The 21,227-nt window shown below is 35.0% G+C and overlaps 1 protein-coding gene and 1 non-coding gene across 13 annotated transcripts in view; one reads left to right on the forward strand and one right to left on the reverse strand.

Annotated features, from left to right (window-relative positions):
• Nucleotides 1-21,227, reverse strand: part of LOC105475999 (oxidation resistance 1) — a 469,579-nt gene that overhangs the window by 8,026 nt on the left and 440,326 nt on the right. For 7 of the 12 annotated variants that reach the window (XM_011731541.3, XM_011731540.2, XM_011731547.2 and 4 more), the window contains 4 exons: nucleotides 7,730-7,810; nucleotides 5,750-5,875; nucleotides 4,838-4,990; nucleotides 3,012-3,107 (listed from right to left, as the gene is read on the reverse strand). In XM_011731541.3, coding sequence (XP_011729843.1) covers nucleotides 3,012-3,107; nucleotides 4,838-4,990; nucleotides 5,750-5,875; nucleotides 7,730-7,810 — 456 coding nt within the window. Of the gene's footprint in view, nucleotides 1-3,011; nucleotides 3,108-4,837; nucleotides 4,991-5,749; nucleotides 5,876-7,729; nucleotides 7,811-20,635; nucleotides 21,212-21,227 lie in introns of those variants that run through there. The other 5 variants (XM_011731544.3, XM_011731543.2, XM_011731545.2 and 2 more) reach the window with 3 other exon arrangements.
• Nucleotides 15,624-15,685, forward strand: LOC112425640 (U7 small nuclear RNA). Its single transcript, XR_003016759.2, has one exon. It is a non-coding gene; the product is annotated as a U7 small nuclear RNA (small nuclear RNA).

Below are 21,227 nucleotides of genomic sequence, written 5' to 3' on the forward strand. Positions count from 1 at the left end.
AAATAAACCACGCCCATAATGGGTATTTATGATTTCCAGTTTCAATTTCTTTAAACAGTGAGAACTTAAAATCATTTGAGAAATCCAAAAGCAAACTAGACATTAATACTCTTAAATATCTTTTTCTAACAGTTTATGGGTGTTTTACCTAAACCTATCATAGTAGCAATTTCTAGCAACTTACCTTTATCAAGTTTTTCAAATGTGTTCACTACAGTTTTCAATAAAACTTTAACACTTGTTTTTCATAGTTATGTAACATTTAATTGACTACATTATTACACTTATCAGGTAGCAGTAACATAAAAAGTGTGAGAATAGGCACTACTGATGCTTAGAAAATCTGTAATAACTACAAGCTTTCAATTAGTTGTTGCTATCAGTTGATATATTTTATGGAAGGAATCAAAAGCATTGGTTATTCTGGTGACCTAGTTAAGTACAAATTTGCTAAAAGACTTTTTATTGTGTAACCAAATCGTTCCTATTTTGTTCATTTATTTTTATAACCAATGGTGTTGATTCCTTTTCTTGAGATTAAAATGAAGGTTTTACGTGCCACACTCCAATGTGCCCGAGATACTAATATTGCACTCAACGTTTTAAGAATAGTCACACATTCACTAAAATTCATTTATATCTTTACATTTTAGATTTTATTAGCATAAGAATGTATTCCATCTATGTTAGTCAAGGCACAGTAAAGCCACACAGGTAAAGAAAAAGAAACCAGTTAATAACTTTTTATTTAAATCCAAATAATTTATTTTTTATACTTTCATGACTTACATCATTAAGCTTAGTCATTAAATGTTTCTGGAAATTTCACAATGACAATTTATAAACAGAATAGTAATGATAATGTATATTCTTTACTAAGTCCATAATTTGTGTCTGGTGCCATCCCAAGTATTATATATAAATGATCCTCATTTAATTATTAAATGACCATGTCATATTTTATGATTCCTCATTCTATCTACAGGAAAGTTGAAGTTCAAAATGGTCAAAGAAAAGTTAAGCTACCAGGGAGTAAAAGGCAAAGATAGGGGTCAAATGCAACTGTGCATGACTCGAAAGTGCATGTTTTTTTCATTTATGCCATCTTTCTTTTTTTTCCTTCAACTTAAGTTCAGGAGTACACGTGTAGGATGCGCAGCTTTGTTACATAGGTAAATGTGTGCCATAGTGGTTTGCTGCACAGATCATCCCATCAACTAGGTATTAAGCCCAGCATCCACTAACTATTATTCCTGATGCTCTTCTCTCCCTCCCCGCACCCTCACCCTGCAATAGACACAAAGTCTGTGTTGTTCCCCTGAAATGTGTCCATGTGTTCTCATCATTCAGCTCTTTCCTGTAAGTGAGAACATGTGGTGTTTGGTTTTCTGTTCCTGCATTAATTTGCATGGTGTATATGGTGTATTCCATGGTGTATATGTACCACATTTTCTTTATCTAGTCTATCATTGATGGGCATTTAGGTTGATTCCATGTCTTTGCTATTGTGAATAGTGCTACAATGAACATTTGTGTGCATGTATTTTTATATTAGGAGTACTTATATTCCTTTGGGTATATACCCAGTAATGGGATTGCTGGGTCAAGTGATATTTCTGCCTCTAGGTCTTTGAGGAATTGCCACACTATCTTCCACAATAGTTGAACTAATTTACACTCCCACCAACAGTGTAAAAACATTCCTCTTCCGGTTGGGCATGGTGGCTCACACCCATAATCCCACTACTCTGGGAGGCCGAGGCATGTGGATCACCTGAGGTCAGGAGTTTGAGACCAGCCTGGCCAATATGGCAAAACCCCGTCTCTACGAAAAATACAAAAATTAGCTGGGCATGGTGGTGTACACCTGTAATCCCAGCTACTTGGGAGGCTGAGGCAGGAGAATTGCTTGAACCTGGAAGACAAAGGTTGCAGTGAGCTGAGATCATGCCATTGCACTCCAGCCTGGGCGAAACAGCAAGACTCTCTATCTCAACAACAACAACAACAAAACAAAACATTCCCTTTTTCTCTGCAACCTTGCCAGCATGTGTTGTTATTTGACTTTTTAATAATAGCCATTCTGACTGGTGTGAGATGGTACCTCATTGTGGTTTTGATGTGCATTTCTCTAATGATCAGTGATGTTGAGCTTTATTTCATAGGTTTGTTGGCCGCATGTATGTCTTCTTTGGAAAAGTGTCTTCGCCCACTTTTCAGTGGTGTTTTTTTCTTGCAAATTCACTTAAGTTCCTTGTAGATTCTGGATATTAGACCTTTGTCACACGATAGACTGCAAACATTTTCTCCCATTCTGTAGCTGTCTGTTCACTCTAAGGATAGTTTCTTTTGCTGTGCAGAAGCTCTTTAATTAGATACCATTTGTCAATTTTTGCTTGTGTTGCAACTGCTTTTGGCATTGTTGTCATGAAATCTTTGCCCGTATCTATGTCCTGAATGGTATTGCCTAGATTTTCTTCTAGGGTTTTTATAATTTTGGGTTTTACCATTTAAGTCTTTAGCCCATCTTGAGTTAATGTTTGTATATGGTTTAAGGAAGGGGTCCAGTTTCAACTTTCTGCACATAGCTAGCCAGTTCTCCTAGCACCATTTCTTAAATAGGGAATCCTTTCCCCATTGCTTATTTTTGTCAGGTTTGTCGAAGATCAGATGGTTACAAGTGTGTGGTCTTATTTCTGAGTTCTCTATTCTGTTCTATCGGTCTATGTGTCTGTTCTTATACCAGTACCATGCTCTTTTGGTCACTGTAGCCTTGTAGCACACTTTGAAGTCGGGTAACGTGATGCCTCCAGCTTTGTTATTTATGCTTAGCATTTTCTTGGCTATTTGGGCTGTTTTTGGGTTCCATATGAACTTTAAAATAGTTTTTCCTAATTCTGTGAAGAATATCAATGGTAGTTTAATGGGAATAGCACTGAATCTATAAATTGCTTTGAGCAGTATGTTATGCCATTTCTTTATAAACAAAATATTGAAATAGGGGTCCTTACCTCAAACTCTGGACAGAACGTGAAAACAAAGGTCTCTCCAGTACCATAAAAGCCATCACTCACTTTAAATGGCTCAGATGCTAATGCACCAAAAACCTAAGGATAAAAAAGGCATGTTCAATGACATGACTAACAAATTTATTTCAGTAAGCATTATTTCATCATATACGTTTAAATAAAATGCAAAAAAGATAAATCTGGTATAGTTTCATCTAACCATACTTAAAAAGGGAAAAATGGCTAGCTGTTATATAATTTACATTATTGTCAAATATAAAGCATATTGGTTTTTCAGCAGAAAAACAGATTTTTTCCTAGTTTTTAAATTTTGGGATTTTATTTAAAGTAATTAAATAGACAATCTTAAAGTAGTTAACACATTTCAGGAGGACTTATATGTACAACATATGTATGAAATGGATAACATGATGCTATGGGATTGTGGTGCTTAATAAAATAAGTCCTTCACTGTAGGGAAACATTCTATCACTTTTAAAATATGCTATTTTTTTCTCTATCATTATACAGTAAATTCCACGAGGGCATGTGTTATGTGTGAATTATTTTGTCCTTTAACCCTGTGCATGATCTTATACAAGACACACAGTACCCTAGTGAAAAAATTGATGAATAAGAGATTGACCAAGTAATTTCAGTGTTATGAGTTGAAGTTTCTACATCAGAAATGGGAGCGCAGACAATCTGACAGATAATCCGTACAGTCACTGTCTATCCTGACATTCTATCTTTATAGTCTTAAATTTGAAAATATTTCCTTATTGAAAGGCTATTTTATATATATATATTATAGAAAAGTACACAAAACATAAATGCATAGCTCAGTTTAGAATTATCACAAAGCAAAGTCCCATGCAACGTTCATTCAGACCAAGAAACAGAACACCACGAGTTCTAGAAGCTCTCTTTGTGCTTCTTCTCATCAATAGGCTCACCTACCTGAAGGAGTTACTAGCCTAACACCACTATAGATTCATTTGGCCCCCTGATAAAACTTTCTATAAATGAAATCATAAGAAAGTTACTCTTTGGTGTTTGATTTCTAATTCAATATTATGTTTGTGACATTCATCTACGCCATGGCACGTAGCAGCAGTTCATTCATTTTCATTGGTGCAAATACTTTTTCTTGGGTATGTAACCTTGGACAAGTTGATGAGCTTATGTCACAGTTGACTCATTCTTTAATATAAAGATGATAACCGTATCAATCTCATAGGGCTTTCATGATTAAATAACATAATGCATAAGTGATTAGTCAAGTTCCTGACACATAAAACACTAAAGGTGTTAGTAATACTAGAGTTTTGTTTTAATATTGCTATTTTACCTTCTCATTAGTTTCCAATTACAACTGACTTGAACTTGCTGTTTGAGGAACAAACCAGTATTACTCTTATTTGTGCTTTTGTTCTGGCTATCACCTTCAAACAATTATTTTTAATCAAAACTTTACCCATTATTCAAGATTCTGCCAATTTCTACCTTTCCCATGAACCTCATTCTTATTTCCTCACTTTTTCTAGGTTCTAACAAACCTACCAGTTTTCCCAGCATTAGAGATATTGGTATGTGCAAACGTTCTTTTCTACCACTCTATAATCCCTTTGAAGGCAGTAATTCTTAATCATCATGCTCATATCTATCCTCTGTAACACTCAACATTGCCTTGCATATTTAAAGAACCCAGTAATTATCAGTTAAATAATAAAATGTACTAATAAAGTAATGTTTATCAAAGAAATATGCTAAAAGTTACTGTTACTGCTCTTAAAGGATAAGCGATTTATGCAGTTAGTGTTTCATACCTGTCCATCACTGTCTTTAATCACCATCAGCACTGGGGTGTCTAAACCTGTCATTGTTCGATAAAGAGTTTTCAAGCTTGTGCCATGTTTTCCAGTACCATAAACAAGAGTCCATGGATAGCCAATTGTTCTTGGTGGAAGATGCTTGGTAAGCTTTAAAAAACAAAGTGTTAGTATTTACTTGATAGCTTGTTGTTCATTATATAGAATACTATTGCCAGCTGGAATTTAATGGTGCTTATATAATGTAGGCTATAAAAATAAATTAACAGTAGAAATTATTATTCTCAAAGATACTAAGATGATTGAAAAGTATTACACATTTCTCAGCATAAAATATTAATTGTCAATTAGGAAAATAGAGAATCATCCTGAACCAGACACAGATTAGAACAGAGATAAGAAACATAGATTACTTACTGCTTTTGCCTTCCATATTGAATTAACAAAAATACTTGATAGACTATTAGCTTGATTATTAAAATATCTCTCAAATAATGGGCTAGGGAGACAGACTATCCAAGTTAGGAATCAAGCTTTAATACTTCTCCCTGTGTGACCTTGAACAAGTTAATCGCTCTATGCTCCCGATTTTTTAACTTAATAAAAAATGTGCATAATAAGAGCATCTAATTTCTACAACTGTTGTAACAACTACATGAAATAATTCACATAAAGCAAGTAACAAGCACACAACAATAAAACAAATATTGGCTATTAGTGTCTGCTTACCTAAATCTCCTAACACCTTAATTAACACTAGCTGCCATGTTTTGCTTACTCTTTCTTTTCATTGGAGTGGGATAGTAATAGCATTAATGCTGTTGCTTCAGAAACAACTAAAAAGAGGCTGTTTTACTCTCATGGGTACACACTCACACTCAGAAATGCACCTATGTGAGCATGTCATACCTTTTCAATTTGATCTGGCAGTAAAAGTTCACTGGGATCACTTAGGTTTGGTCGAAAAGATTCAGACTCCAGGTCTGCTTTCACTGGAGCAACCTGCTTTGAATTTATGTCTTCCCTTGTAGTAATCTAAAAAAGTAAATAGAGATAGTGTATTAATGTAAACTTGCGACATGCTTTCAAAATTATCAGACTTTTCAGATAAATAAAGCTTTATATTGTAGAAAATGTGTCTAAATCTTTAATCTTAAGATTTTATAGGGCAAAAGATGCCCCATATCTAATATCTATGATGTAGCCAATTTAGAAAAAGATTTTATAACAATATAAACAGACGTTTTCTCATCCAGTACATGAGGAAGGACTGGTAGGAATGATAAATCCCCATATTTCTGTGTAAAGAAGATAGTTGCATTCATCTTTAATTAAGCCCTTGAAGGGCAAAAGTCAGCCAGTTGGCTTGCTTTGTGTCTGTGTGTGTGTGTGTATGTGTGCTATTTAAAATAGAATTTTTTCATGCTAAACACAAAATTTGTCAAAAATAATTAACAAAACTTCCTGGATGCCAAAATTTTAATGTAAAGAATAGTAGAATAAAAAATATAACTTTATTTTCTGTGAGGTGTGCATGTATTTATTTGTTTCACTGAAAAATGTTACCACTTTTTTTAAAATGCTTTCATTTTTTTAACTTTCTAAACATTTAATTTTTTTCATCTAGTTGGACCAAACAATAAATTTTACTGTTAATTTGTTCATAAATTTATTTTTAAAATTAGATTATTGAGTTGCATTACAAAGAATATATGCTTTTGATTGGTGGAAATGATTTCACTGGTATTCTTAAAATGAAAAAAATGTTAACTAACTAAAAATAAAGCTTACTACCACACGATATATTCTATTGGTGCTTACTTTTTAATATTAATTTTATTTTAATTTATAAAACATAACATTAGAAAATAAAAGAAATGAAACGTAACTATTATTTATGAAACTTTTAAATTGGAAAATATGCAGAATTCTATTGGAGCAGATAACTAAAATGCAGCAATGCTTGGCAACTGTGATTCTACACGGGAATGAAATTTTTGCTAAATTATTTTGTTCCTTTAACAGGTTTCTTAATAAACCTGAGCAGCATATATTTGCAACCAATACATGTTTTATAACTGTATTGTTTTTTGACAAGAAGTTAAATACTCATTCTTTCATATCATCGTGTTTCACCTTTATTTTGATGATGTGAAAGGTAAAAAGAAAAAGAAAAAGAAACCCAAGGCAGCATTAGAAGCATTAAAAGAAAAAAATTCAGTAGGTCTAGCAAAGCCATGAAAGCATTTCTTATTAAGAAGAAAGAAACACAGTATAATAGACAAAACTGAAAAATAAGTTTTCAATTGCATTGCTTTCTTGTATCTAAAAAAATCACAAAGATTATTTCACAGAATTTTAAGTAATTTATCCAGTTCTGTATCTAAACTGTACTATTCCAATGTACTCCTAATACCAACCAAGAATGCCTCAAGAACAGTTTATCATATTGAGATATTTGATGTGACGTTGATACAAATGAAATAGCCTTAAAGAAAATATTTAAGCCTTGCTATTAATTTTTTTTTTTTAGTTTTCCTATAGTACCATATTTTTCAGGTTTTGTTTAGAAAAGATTCAATCTCGAAACCAACACCATTCTTCCAATGTTAAATGAATGAAAACTCCTCATCGCTGAAAGAAACACACAATACTGAGAATAATTCTAAAGTGACAGAACATTCTTCAGAATATTTTTCAAATGAAAAGATGACAGAAAAGATAATCCATAGCTCTTCAAGGCAATACTATAACCTTTAATACAAAAAGGAACTTAATTTTAGTGCTGCAGTCAAAGCAAATTCTTCAAATGAGATTTGCCATGACAAAGAACACTAAAAACAGGGAGTATTCAGTCTCTGGAGGGGTTGAAACTACTGAAGGGGGCACCTGGAGGCGTCTGCAGAGTGTGCGCAGTTCTTCAGTATTTAGAGCATCGATCCTGCGGTGATACTCAGCCACTGACACTACCTAAATATGGAGACAGGGAGACAATAATTCCACTGACAGTTGAGAAAAAACAGCCAAAAAAAAAAAAAAAAAAAAAGAGGAGAAATTAAACTGGGAAAAGAGAACTATAATTAGGATTTCTTCCCCACTCCATGCTGCAAATCCAAGAGATTTATATATCAAACTAGAGTGAAATACCCATGAATGATTTTCACTACTACATCGAACTAGTTGGTAATGATGTAAGGTTTATTTCATAGACTATTCCATGTAGATTCAACTTAGTGAACAGAAATTATAGTTTTTTATACAGAAAACACTATATAAAACACATACTTTGCTAACATTAAAGATAACATCTGAAAACTAAACAGTCTTGCAGTTACAAAGGAAGTGGTAGTTTCAACTACCCCCTCCAAATCAGGTGAGCTCAAACATTATATCCTAATGGCCAAGCTAGAAGAATTTCTTCTAGGCACAGGTGACAAACATACCCATCTATAACAGAAACAAAAGAGGGGAGAAGAGCAAGAAAACAATATACATGTACATCTTAAAACCTAAGGCAATTAGAAAAATAAGCTCTAGAAAGTAGAAAATTAGATTTTCAAAAGTATGTCTAATCAAAAGTACCTTCTAAGCATGTCTGCTTTAGCCCTTTAAATGACTTTTTTTTTCTAGTTTTTGCCTCTCTTCTGTTTTATTTCTTTATGGTTTTTACTGTATTACTTATTCTTGACTAACATTTAACAACTTTCCTACATTTTAACTTTCAAAGGAAAACTTTCTATCTTCTATAATTGCCTAGACCAGGCTCTCGCACAGTATTAAATTTCCAAGCCATAAATGACAGATAAACACTATTACAGAAAGCCCACAAAAACAGATAAGTTTCCTCAGGTTGACACAACAATTACAGTCTTTTCAGATCATGACATAATTCTAAAACAGTTACCATACTACAGTGAACACTAGTGGTGTCATAAATATGTGACGATTCTCTTGAGCTATGACTAGTTTCACTTGTAATCAATCAAACATGCACAGAGGCTCTGACCACAAAATGAGTTAAACCAACTGGCTCATAAAGAGTTTAGATTTCGAACCTAGATTTTAAGGGCTTTTTATTTAGCCAACTAAAAGGAACTAGCTACCACTAAACATCAAGGTAAGCATGAAAAGCTATATAAACTTGTTGAAAGTTCTGAAAGACATGAGAATACAGAAAAGGAAAAGAGGCTGGATAGATTTCCATTCTGGCCATTATTATTATATTGAATTTTGTAAAGCAACAAAGCATACAATATGTTAGCTGACTCTGTACTCAGAAACCAGAAGCTGTTATCCTCTCTAGCTCTGGGGGGGTCAGATAAACCTGGGTTCCTCACTGTCTATCAATTTTGTTATGAAACAATGAAAATAATAAAAGTGCATGTCAAATCTGGGTTTACGTGAATTACTGAGGAAATGCATATTAAGGACTGAGTATAGTGCCCAGGACATATTAATGAGAGCTACTATTATTAACACGACTTTTACTTGATTACTTTTCACCAATTACCCTGAGGACTAAATGATAATGACTGAAGAGCCTACTTATTTATTTTTGGCTTTTATTTTTGAATGAGAATATTTCAAGTTTGACATCTCAACTATTTTTAACATTTTGATTATTCTGAATTTAATTTTTATATTTCAGTATCAGATAAAAATAATGAAGGACTTTCAATTAAGAACAATAGGATTTCAATAAAGATTAAAGAAAAATTAGGTACTAAAAATAAAAAACATCATGGGCTTACTTTTCTATGTCCAGCAAAACAGGTCTCTAGAAATATTTAATGGCCAATTATATTTTTCTTTCTTTTTTCATGGACTTCAATCCAATAGTCTCCTAGACAAGGATTCTCAAATCATATAACTTATCTACTCCTCTGCTTTCCTTCTACAACTTATCTATCCTCTGCTTTCCTTCTATCCCTCCAGTTACCAACGATCTTTTACCTATATTCTAAAACTCCTTCATTTACTAGAGGAAACACACTTCCTGGGGGGAAGTGAAATTAAATTATGCTCACAAAAGAGATCAGTCATAACCTAATTGTATCAGCACTGCTAAGAGTAGGAGTTACTAATAAGAGAACAATAAACTGCCATGATAAGGCTAAGCTTATCTTAATAACACTTGATAAAGTCATAGTTTCTTTCATGTCACAAATCTACTTTTTCAAATTTATTTTTTTCAATTTTAATTTTTTCTAGAACTTAAAAAAACTTTCTGCTTCCTTAACCTTAAACATTTACTCATGCCCTGACTGCCCTGATGCATGAAGATAAAGAAAACTGTAAAAAAAAAAAAAAAAAAAAGGGTCTGTGAGTTAATAGAAAAAAGGGATTTGAATTTGAGTACAGAAATATACTTCCTTCTCTCAAAATAAATAGATAAAAGAGCTATATATTCCCAGTATATATGAGGAAACTGGAATTAGTCTTACATTAATTTTTATACCCCTGGTAAATCATGCTCCATGTATATAATTTATTACTTTACCCAAAAGATTAAACCTAACTAAAATATGAATACATTTCTCCAAAATATCCCATATCATGCTCTGAATTATTAGGGGTAAACAGTTGAGAAAACCAAGATCTTCCAATTAAAAGTGCATTCACTGGCTAAAAAATTGTTTCTTAAGGAATAAAGTATTTGGACATACTGCTAAGTCCTATCTGTAGGAACTAAGTACCATGACCTATATTCTGCAGAATTAAATGCCACCCTCTAGTCTTTTCAGTCTTTGACAAAGGATCCTCACACAGAGAAAGTATTTTCCTAAGTCTTTATTTCTATAGAGTTACCAATGGAAAGGCAGGGGTAAATCCACCCATCACTATTACAAATGGACTAAGAAAAACAGACTAGAGAAAATTCAGTTGCTGCCAATCTCATGAATATGAACATGTTCATCTCCTAGATATAAAGAACAATACCTTGCGGATGTTCCAGTATTTCCCCAAGATTACTCCAAAACAAACCCCAAATCTCCCTTCCTTCAACTGTCTTGCACACTAACAAAAATCTGCTAGTTATATGTCAAGTGCCATTTTTACTACTTTCTCAGTAAAGGGAAATGCAAGAGAAAAAGAAATACTATCTAATCAATGTCACTTATACTTACTTTGGTCCCAAAAATATGTTAAAGAAGAAAATATAATTCTGAGCTTCTGTGTCAAACAAAAAGAACATACAACAGCATCCTTGAAGTCACATAAGCTGTTGTTCTACTACATCTCATCATATATTAACAGTCTTTATTACAAAATAAGACCAGAATTATGTTAAACTTTGCCCCATTTTGCCTAAATTAAAACTACTGCTTTCAAAATAACATTCCATTTTGAGACCAGCCTGGGAAACATGGAGAAACCTCATCTCTACAAAAAATACAAAAAATTAGCTGGGCTTGGTGACGCAGGGTGGAAGGATCACCAGAGCCCAGGAGGTTGAGGCTGCAGTGAGCCAAGATCAAGCCACTGCACTCCATCCTGGGCAAGAGAGCAAAACCCTGTCTTAAAAAAAAAAATCCAGAATGAATTCCATTAGTGAAGTTTGATTTGAAAAAATCTCCAATTAAAATCACTTCCTGTCTTTCATCAATACTGGGAACAGGAAAAAAGGGGAAGGAAGAGGGGAGCCATATCCCCATATCCTTTTTTTTTTTTTTTGAGACGGAGTCTCCCTCTGTCATTCAGGCTGGAGTGCAGTGGCATGATCTCGGCTCACTGCAACCTCTGCCTCCTGGGTTCAAGTGATTCTTCTGCCTCAGCCCCTCTGCCTTTTGGGTTCAAGTGATTCTTCTGCCTCAGCCTCCTGAGTAGCTGGGACTACGCTGGGACTACAGGCGTGTGCCACCACGCCCGGCTAATTTTGTATTTTTAGTAGAGACAGGGTTTCACCATATAAACTATACTAAAAAAATGTATATTACAAATTCTAGAGGAATCATTTTTAAAAGTTTTTTTTTAAAAAAGTATAACTAAGATGCTAAGAGATGAAAGAATATGTAATCAAATTAAATCTGAAGTACAGGAAAATAAAATTAGAGCAGAAATCAATAGATTAAAAACAAAATCAATAGAAACACAGCAATGGAACCAGAAGCCAGTTCTTTAATCTTTGAAAAGGTCAATAAAATTGATAAACCTCTACCTCTAGCCAGGATAGATGAGAGAGGGTGAGAGAATAAATATCAGAAACAAAGAGGGGCCATCATTACTGATCCCATGGATATTAAAAGAATAATAAAGAAATACTATAAAACTGTACACTCATTAATTTGATAATCTAGATAAAACAAACCAATTCCTTGAAAGACAGAAACCACCAAAAGTCACACAAGAAGAAACAGGTAATGCATGCCTATTATCTCAGCTACTCAGGAGGCTGAGGTGGCAGGATCACTTGAGCCTATGAGTTCAAGACCAGCCCAGGCAACATAGCAAAACCCCAACTCAAAAAAAGAAAGAGAGATATGTATTCAAATAATTAATCAATAATTAATAACCTCCTAAAACAGAAAGCACAAGGCCCAGACAGACTCACTGATTAATACTACCAAACATTTATGAAGAAATTATACAAACTCTCCACAATCTCTTCCAGAAAACAGAAGCAGAGGGAATATTTCTTAACTAATTCTGTGAGGACAGCATTACTCTAACAGAAATAAAAACATTACAAGAAAGAAAAACTACAGGCAATTATCTCTCATTAACATACATGCAAAAATTCTCAACAAAACACTAGCAAATTGAATTAAGCAATGTACAAATGTACAGAATTATATAAAATGACCAAGTAGAACTTATCCCACCTATGCAAGACTGGTACAACCTTGACAATCAATTGATGTAATCTATTACATCAACATGGTGAAGAAGAAAAATCATGTGATCTTACCAACAGATACAAAAAAAAGCACCAGTCAAAATCCAACACTAATAAAAAAGGTTTAGGAAGTTAGGAATAAAGGAGAACTCCCTCAACTGGATAAAGAACATGTATTAAAAAATTCAGTTAACATCACACATAATAGTGAGAAACAAGACACTTTCACACTAAGACTGGGAACAAGGAAAGGATATCCCTTGTCAGTACTCTTACCTGACATTATGCAGGAAGTCCTAGCTAACACGATACGACAAAGGAAGAAAATTGAAGTTATATAAATAGGGAAGAAAGAGGTAAAACTGTTTTTGTTAGCAGATGACATGATTGTTGGTATAAAAAAATCCCAACGAATCAACCAAGACACTACTGGAATTAGTAAGTGATCATGGCAGGCTTTCAGAGTGCACAATTAATATGCAAAAGTCAACAATCGTCCTATGTATCAGCAATGAAAACTTGGAATTTGAAAGTTAAAAAGAATACCATTTATATTAGCATAATGTAAATGAAATACATATAATGCTAACAAAATACACAGAGATCTGAGTGGAAAAAAAAGTAGAAAACTGTGATGAAGAAAAGATTTAAATACATATTCCACGTTCATAGATAGGAAGACACAATATTGTCAAGCTGTCAGTTCTTCCCAACTTGATATATAGATCCAATACAATTTCAATCAAAATTCTACCAGGCTATTTTATAGATACAGGCAAATTGATTCTAAAATTTATAGAAAAAGTTTATATGCAAAGACATAGAATAGCCAAGAAAGCAATGAAGAAAAAGAACAAAGTTGGAAGATTGACGCTACTCAACTTCAAGACTTATTATACTATAAAACTACAGTAATCACTACATCATGGTTTTGGCAAAAGAACTGACAGATCAATGATACACAATAAAATACTCAGAAATATCCCACATAAATATGGTCAACTGACTTTTAACAAAGGAGTAAAGACAATTCAGAGGAGAAATAATGGTCTTTACCCCAAACAGTATTGGAACAACTGGATATCCTCCTGCAGAACAGTCAATTGAGACAAAGTTCTTTACACTAAATGGACTACAGAGAAAAACACAAAACTATGAATCTCCTAGAAAATAACATAGGAAAAAAATCTTTGTGACCTTAAGTCTGAAGGTGCATTTTTAGATAAAATACCACAAGTACAATCCATGAAAAAGAAAAGTATTAAGTTGAATTTCACTAAAATTAAAAATTTCTACTGTGTGAAAGACACTGCCAAGAGAATGAAAAAGACAAGCTACAGACTGGGAAAAAATCTCTGCAACATATATAAATGATAAAGGACTGTTATCCAAAATATATGAAGGAATACAGAAAGGAAGGAAAGAGACAAAATTGTCTGTTCTATCTCTATGTTTACGTAAAACGTAACAATAAGATATCAAACAAACTGATTAAAACATGGACAAAAGACATGAATACACATCTCATTAAAGAAGATATACGAATGGAAATTAAGACTATGAAAGGACGCTCACCATGATATGTCACCAGGGAAATGCAAATTAAAATAAGATTGATATATCACTACACACCTATTTAAATAAAATACAAAATCCAAAGCACTGACAACAGCAAATGTCAGCAGGGATGTGGAGAACAGGAATTCTCATTTGTTGTGGATGCCATGCAAAATGGGTATAGCCAGATGAAAAACAGTTTGGCGGTTCCTTTCCTTTCCTTTTTCCTTTCCTTTCCTTTCCTTTCCTTTCCTTTCCTTTCCTTTTTCCTTTCCTTTCCCCTTTCCTTTCCTTTCCCTTCCTTTCCTTTCCCTTCCTTTCTTTTCTTTTCTTTTCTTTCTTTTTCAGAGACAAGGTCTCACTATGTTGCCCTGGCTAGTCTCAAACTCCTCCCACTTCAGCCTCCTAAAGTGTTGATATTACAGGTGTGAGTCACCACAGTGGCCTACCAAACACACCCTTAACATAGGATAGAGCAATCATGTTACCTGGTATTTACCTAAACGAGTTGAAAACTTATGTCAACACAAAATCTACATCCAAAAGTTTGTAACAGTTTTTTTTTTTTTCATAAGTTCCAAAAGGTGGAAAGAAGCAAAATGTTCTTTATCAGGTGAATGGATAAAGAAGTGGATAAAACCATAAAATAGAATATTATTCAGCAATAAAAAGAAATGAGCTGTCAAGCCAAAAAGACATGAAGGGATCTTAAATAAAAATTCCTAAGTGAAAGAAGCCAATCTAAAAAGGCTACATACTACTGTATGATTCCAACTATATGACACTCTGCAAAATGCAAAACAGTGGAAAGACTGGTGGGTGCCAGGTGTTCACTATAAGGGAATGAGTGATAAATAGCTGTGGCACAGGGAATTCTTAGGGTAGTAAAATTATACTGTGTGATTCTACAACAAGATACATGTCATTACACACTTGTCAAAACCCACAGAATATACAACTCAAAGAATGAACCCTAAAGTAAACTATGGACTCTGCATGACAATGTATCAGTATTCGTTCATAGACTGTAACATATATCATACTAAGGTCATACGTGAGTAACAGGGAAAACTGTGTTTTGGGGAAAAGAGAGTATATGGAAACTCTCTATACCTTCCATTCAATTTTTCTGTAAACCTAATACTGATCTAAAAAATGAAATCTATTAATTAAAAAAAATTAGGGGGATAATAAAACAAAAAAAAATCCGGAGAGGTAGTTACCAATATGAAGGTGACATAAGATGAGATGAGAAAAAACACACAGACAGATGCAGCTACATCAGTGATGTTCTAGTTCTAATACTGCGTAGTGGTACATCACAGATGTTCATTTTACTATTACGCCTCATAACTAGTATACATAAGATATCCTTTTCAACTATTGAGTCAGTGTTACAGCTCTCTTAGAATATATTTAGCAGGTTTTCTGGTCTTCGCTGGAAAGCCTCCCATGCTATTAAATTTACTTAAATGAAAAATAAAAAACAACTGAGTCAAATAAATTAAGAAAAAATATTTTACATTGAATATATGTGTATACTTTTTTCAACTAGGTTGTGACTGGAGAGCAGAAGATGTTTCACTTACCATAAGAGATACATAAATACTGGTTAATAAATGTACTATGACTATCTACTATAGATATGCAGAGTAATATTGAAGAATACTGGCTTTGGTTTTAGACTGCTACCTTAATTCTGATTCTGATTTTTATTAGTATTGTGAACTTAGGGAGCCTCATTTAGTTTCTCCATTTCTGATTCTTCAAATGGAAATACTCGTACATTTTATGAGAAATAAATAATATGTATAAAGTATATATAAAATAGGTTCTGATACATTAAACATATGATGAAATAAATAATTCTCTTCCTCTTGTTATATTCTGAAGATTTTTGAGGGCAAGTATGGCAAAGAGCTTAAGGGCATTGGATAGAGCCAGAATGCCTAGATTAAAACATCAGCTCTGACTTGCACTAGTTGTAGTGTGATTGCTATGTCCCTCTGTTTTTTCACTTGTAAAATGGAGAAGATACAGTAATATTCCACAGGGTTGTGAGGATTAAATAAGGAAACTCATACTAAGTGTTTAGAACAATATTTGGTATACACTGTCAGTACAAGTAATTATTTTCATCATTATAATTATTATCTCATGCTGAAGTCACTGGAAAGATTTTTACATTTCAATTAGCTCTTCCTAAAAATCCACCTGTCAGCTAATTCTTGAACAGATGTAAATAATTTGACATACAAACTTTTCTCCTGTGTTTTCATATATGAAAGCCTAAATTTAAAAAAAGTCTGTTCTTTCGTATATGACGGCCTAAACTAAGAAAATGGTGATGAAATTAGTGACTATTGATAAAGGTAATAAAACAATGATGTTATTTAATGATTTGTGACTTTGATTAAGACTAAATCCTTATTATAAAATGGGCTTATAATTTCAAGTAAATTACGATTTATTGACAGACACTAACAAGGTAAAGTATGGCACATGAATATATCAAATACATGAACAGCTTCATATAAATGAATGATTAAAGTTTAAGTTTTCAGAATAAACTATAAAACGGCCTTAAAAAAATAAAAGGTAACAAAACTTAAGCATGCTTGATCAATCGAAGCTAACTGGCAAAAGGTTAATTTCATGCCATGAATTTTGTTAGGAGTGTATGCTTCTTATTATTAATGTATTTGAGACATAAATTAACTCACTTATAAAACAAAAAAATCTGGTTAACACACAGGGTTACTGTAAAGTCACGTGATACTATATACACAGGCATTTGGAAAACTGTCAAGGTATCTACAGATACCTCAGTGATAATCTCTCTTACAGAGGTAGTAATAATATGGCCATATTTGTTGGGTAAAGACAAATAATTCTAAAAAGCTACACATTACAAACTCCAAAATGTCAAATTTCATTTGCTCTGAAATACTGGTTATTTTCTTAGAATTTTTTTTTTTTTCCAGTTTAAAAGCATAAGAGCCCCTTGTCAGGCAAAATCTTACAGGGATCTCAATCTACAAAACAGGTGAAAGAACTGCTAATCCTTTTCATCCCAATTTTCTTAAGAACTGCCTGCCTTACAGCTCCTAGCCTATCTGCTTTAAAGCAAAGAAAACTAGAAAACTGGGACTTCAGCTTGTCTACACATCAAAACACATCACACTGTACTATTTCAGAAAAACTTCAAAGTCATCCTGGTGAACTACAATATGTGCTAGCGAGAAGTGACAACATGCTAGCAGCCCTCACTCTTGGTGCCTCTCTGCCTTGGTGTCCACTCTGGTGGCACTTGAGGAGCCCTTCAGCCTGCCACTGCACTGTGGGAGCCCCTCTCTGGGCTGGCCACGGCTGGAGCTGGCTCCCTCTACTTGTGCAGAGGTGTGGAGGGAGAGGCACGGGTGGGAACCGGAGGTGTGGAGGGAGAGGCATGGGTGGGAACCGGGGCACGGGTGGAGCTCACAAGTCTGTGTGGCAGGCGCAGGCTCAGCGCCCCGCACTTGGAGTGGCCAGCCGGCACTGCTGGTCCCGGGCAGTGAGGGTCTTAGCACTCAGGCCAGCAGCTGCGGAGGATGCGACGGTCCCCCTGCAGTACCGGCCTGCTGGTACTGTGCTCGAAATCTTGCGGGGCCTCAGCTGTCTCCCCATGGGGCAGGGCTCAGGACCTGCAGCCCGCCATGTCCCAGCCCCCGCTCCTGAGTGGGCTCCCGCAAGGCCTGAGCCTCCCCAGCGTGTCCCATCCACTGCTCAAGGGCTGAGGAGTGGTGGTGCGGCTCAGGACTGGCAGCCAGCTCTGCCTGCAGCCCGCATGCAGGATTCACTAGGGGAAGTCAGCTGGGCTCCTGAGTCTTGTGGGGACTTCGAGAACTTTTATGTTTAGCTAGAGGATTGTAAATGTACCAATCAGCACTCTGTGTCTAGCTCAGGGATTGTAAATGCACCAATCAGCACCCTGTCAAAACGGTCCAATCCGCTCTCGGTAAAATGGACCATTCAGCAGGATGTGGGTGGGGTCAGATAAGGGAATAAAAGCAGGCTGCTGAAGCCAGTCAGCTGCAGCCCACTCCAGTCCCCTTGCAGACCATGGAAGCTTTGTTCTTTCACTCTTTAAGATAAATCTTACTGCTGCTCACTCTTTGGGTCCATGCTGCCTTCATGAGCTATAACACTGCGAAGGTCTGTAGCTTCACTCCTGAAGCCGGGGAGACCACGAACCCACTGGAAAGAATGAACAATTCCAGATGTGCTGCCTTTAAGAGCTGTAACACTCACCGTGAAGGCCTGCAGCTTCACTCCTGAAGTCAGCGAGACCAACCCACCAGAAGGAAGAAACTGCGGACACACCATCTTTAAGAAATGTAACACTCGGCCGGGCGCGGTGGCTCAAGCCTGTAATCCCAGCACTTTGGGAGGCCGAGGCGGGTGGATCACGAGGTCAGGAGATCGAGACTATCCTGGCTAACATGGTGAAACCCCGTCTCTACTAAAAATACAAAAAAAAAAAACTAGCCGGGCGTGGTGGCGGGCGCCTGTAGTCTCAGCTACTTGGGAGGCTGAGGCGGGAGAATGGCGTGAACCCGGGAGGCGGAGCTTGCAGTGAGCCGAGATCACGCCACTGCACTCCAGCCTGGGAGACACAGCGAGACTCCGTCTCAAAAAAAAAAAAAAAAAAAAAAAAAAAAGAAATGTAACACTCACTGCGAGGGTCCACGGCTTCATTCTTGAAGTCAGTGAGACCAAGAACCCACCAATTCTGGACACACTAGGGTCAAGCTGTCTCTGTACTACACGAAAATTCAGTTCAGTGACCACTCCATGCTTCAACTAGTCATTCAAAATGGGAAATAATTCTACTAAACTTTCAGGGTTACTGTGAGGGTTCAATTAATATATATGTATGGGCAGAGCTAAGGACCAATAAGTAGGAAGCATTCTTGCTCAGGCATGAAATAAAGTATCTGACAAAATTATATAGCCTCCCATAAGAGCGAACAGAACTTGCTGGGCGCGGTGGCCTGTAATCCTAACACTATGGGAGGCAGAGCTGGGTAGATCTCCTGAGCTCAGCTCAGGAGATTAAAAAGTCCAGCCTGGGCAACAAGGCGAAATCTAGTCTCTATAAAAAAGACAAAAAAATTAGCGGGCTCTGGTGGTGCATGTCTGTAGTCCCAGCGACTTGGGGGGCTGAGGCAGGAAGATCACTTAAGCCCAGGAAGTGGAGGTTGAAATGAGCCAAAATCCCGCCACTGAATTCCAACCTGAGTGACAAAGTGAGGCTCTGTGTCAAAAATAAAAATAACGAATGAACAGGACTTGGACGTGGTAACTGTAATCAGCGTTAAGTGTTTGATGCACATTAATTAGATTGATCTATAAATTTCAGAATACCCACAATTTATTTTGCTTGTATTTGTAATAAACTGTATTGAAGTCTTTGCAAACTAAGAATAAATGATTATTCAAACTTCAAAAAAAGTATGAATAGCTTCATTGTTCTTGGTTTAAAAAAAAAGACGGTGTTAACTGATTTATCTAGTAAATCTAACCACAAATTTTAAAAATTCAATCATTTCAGGTGCCTAAACCCCTCTGTGCTGATGTAACATATAAATGAATTTTGAAATTACAATTAAAAATAACACCTATTAAAATTTTAATATTTTGACACACTTAACATTTAAGGGAGGCAAGCTGCTTTGGGGGCATCTCCCAAAGTCCTTATTGGATTTTAAATCATCTACAATTACAGTAAAAATAAAATAAACATAAGGCAAAATAAAATCCCAAATTACCATAGAAAGTGCAATGGACATTTTATAACAATATACACATACAGAAAAGTAACTAAACTCCTTACAATAGTATGGTTGACTGAATTTCCTTACTAGGATATCGTTTAAAGATTTGTATTAGGTAGCACTGCCTGAAAACTTTTTAAATAGCTTAAAAACCTTTTAGTCAGATTCTTAAAATTATACCCTTAAATAAACAATATTATAAAAGAATCTGGTTTGAGATCCAGTCAATAATAATTAATTTACTCTGTTCTATTCAATTTATTTTCAAGCAAGAGAAAATCCTGAATATTTTTCTACAAAGTTAAGCTAAAATAAAAAACATTAAGGCAGCAATTAAGATTTGGTATCTTCCTGCTGGTGTAGAACATACAAAACAATATGAAACAAAATTACAGCCCCTTATTAATTTCCCTTTTTGAAGATACTCAGAATTAACAGAAACAACTTCAAGGTACGTTGTACAATCATAAAATTTTGTATTCTATAAATATCCTCTATGCTTAAACTTTCAGAAATTGTATAATTTTTCATAATGTTACCATGAAAAGACTAGCATATATACAAATTAAAATAACTAAGATTTACCAGAGTGTATTTATGATTAATTGGTTGATGTCTTCTCCCTTTTTTCCCATACCAGAGACGAGACATTTCCTTTCCAGGGTAAATTAAGTTACATAAAATCACGTAAGAACTGTTTTCAAAAGCATTCTTCCTCTGTCAAAGATAAATTTCCAGCACCAGAGCCTTACTACAGTGACAAAACAGTTTGCTAGAGACAAAGATTTGATTGACAAGAGAGAGGGCTAATCACTAAGGAGTATCCATAGCAATGATAGTCCTGAGTGGAGGCTGTAAAGCTGGGGAGGGAAGAGAGAATTTCCCATGCTTAAGTTTGGTTGCACTGTACCCAAATGTGCAAAGAAAGGGCTCAAAACTTTAAAGATACAGAGCCTATATTTCCAAACATCAGTACACGAAGAAATAAACTAAAAGTAACCCAGTAACAAAAAAGGAGTAAATATAATTTCCAGAGTCTCTCAAGGCACATGAATGATTTTAATAAACATTTTGTTGTTTGTTCATATAGTCATAAAATTATGTTCCTTACAGCTAACAGTAAAACAACATTGCATCTTTTACATGAACATTTTTTAAGCAATAAGATGTCCTTTGT

The sequence above is a fragment of the Macaca nemestrina genome, chromosome 8 (genome assembly GCF_043159975.1).
Source record: "Macaca nemestrina isolate mMacNem1 chromosome 8, mMacNem.hap1, whole genome shotgun sequence".
NCBI lineage: Eukaryota > Metazoa > Chordata > Mammalia > Primates > Cercopithecidae > Macaca > Macaca nemestrina.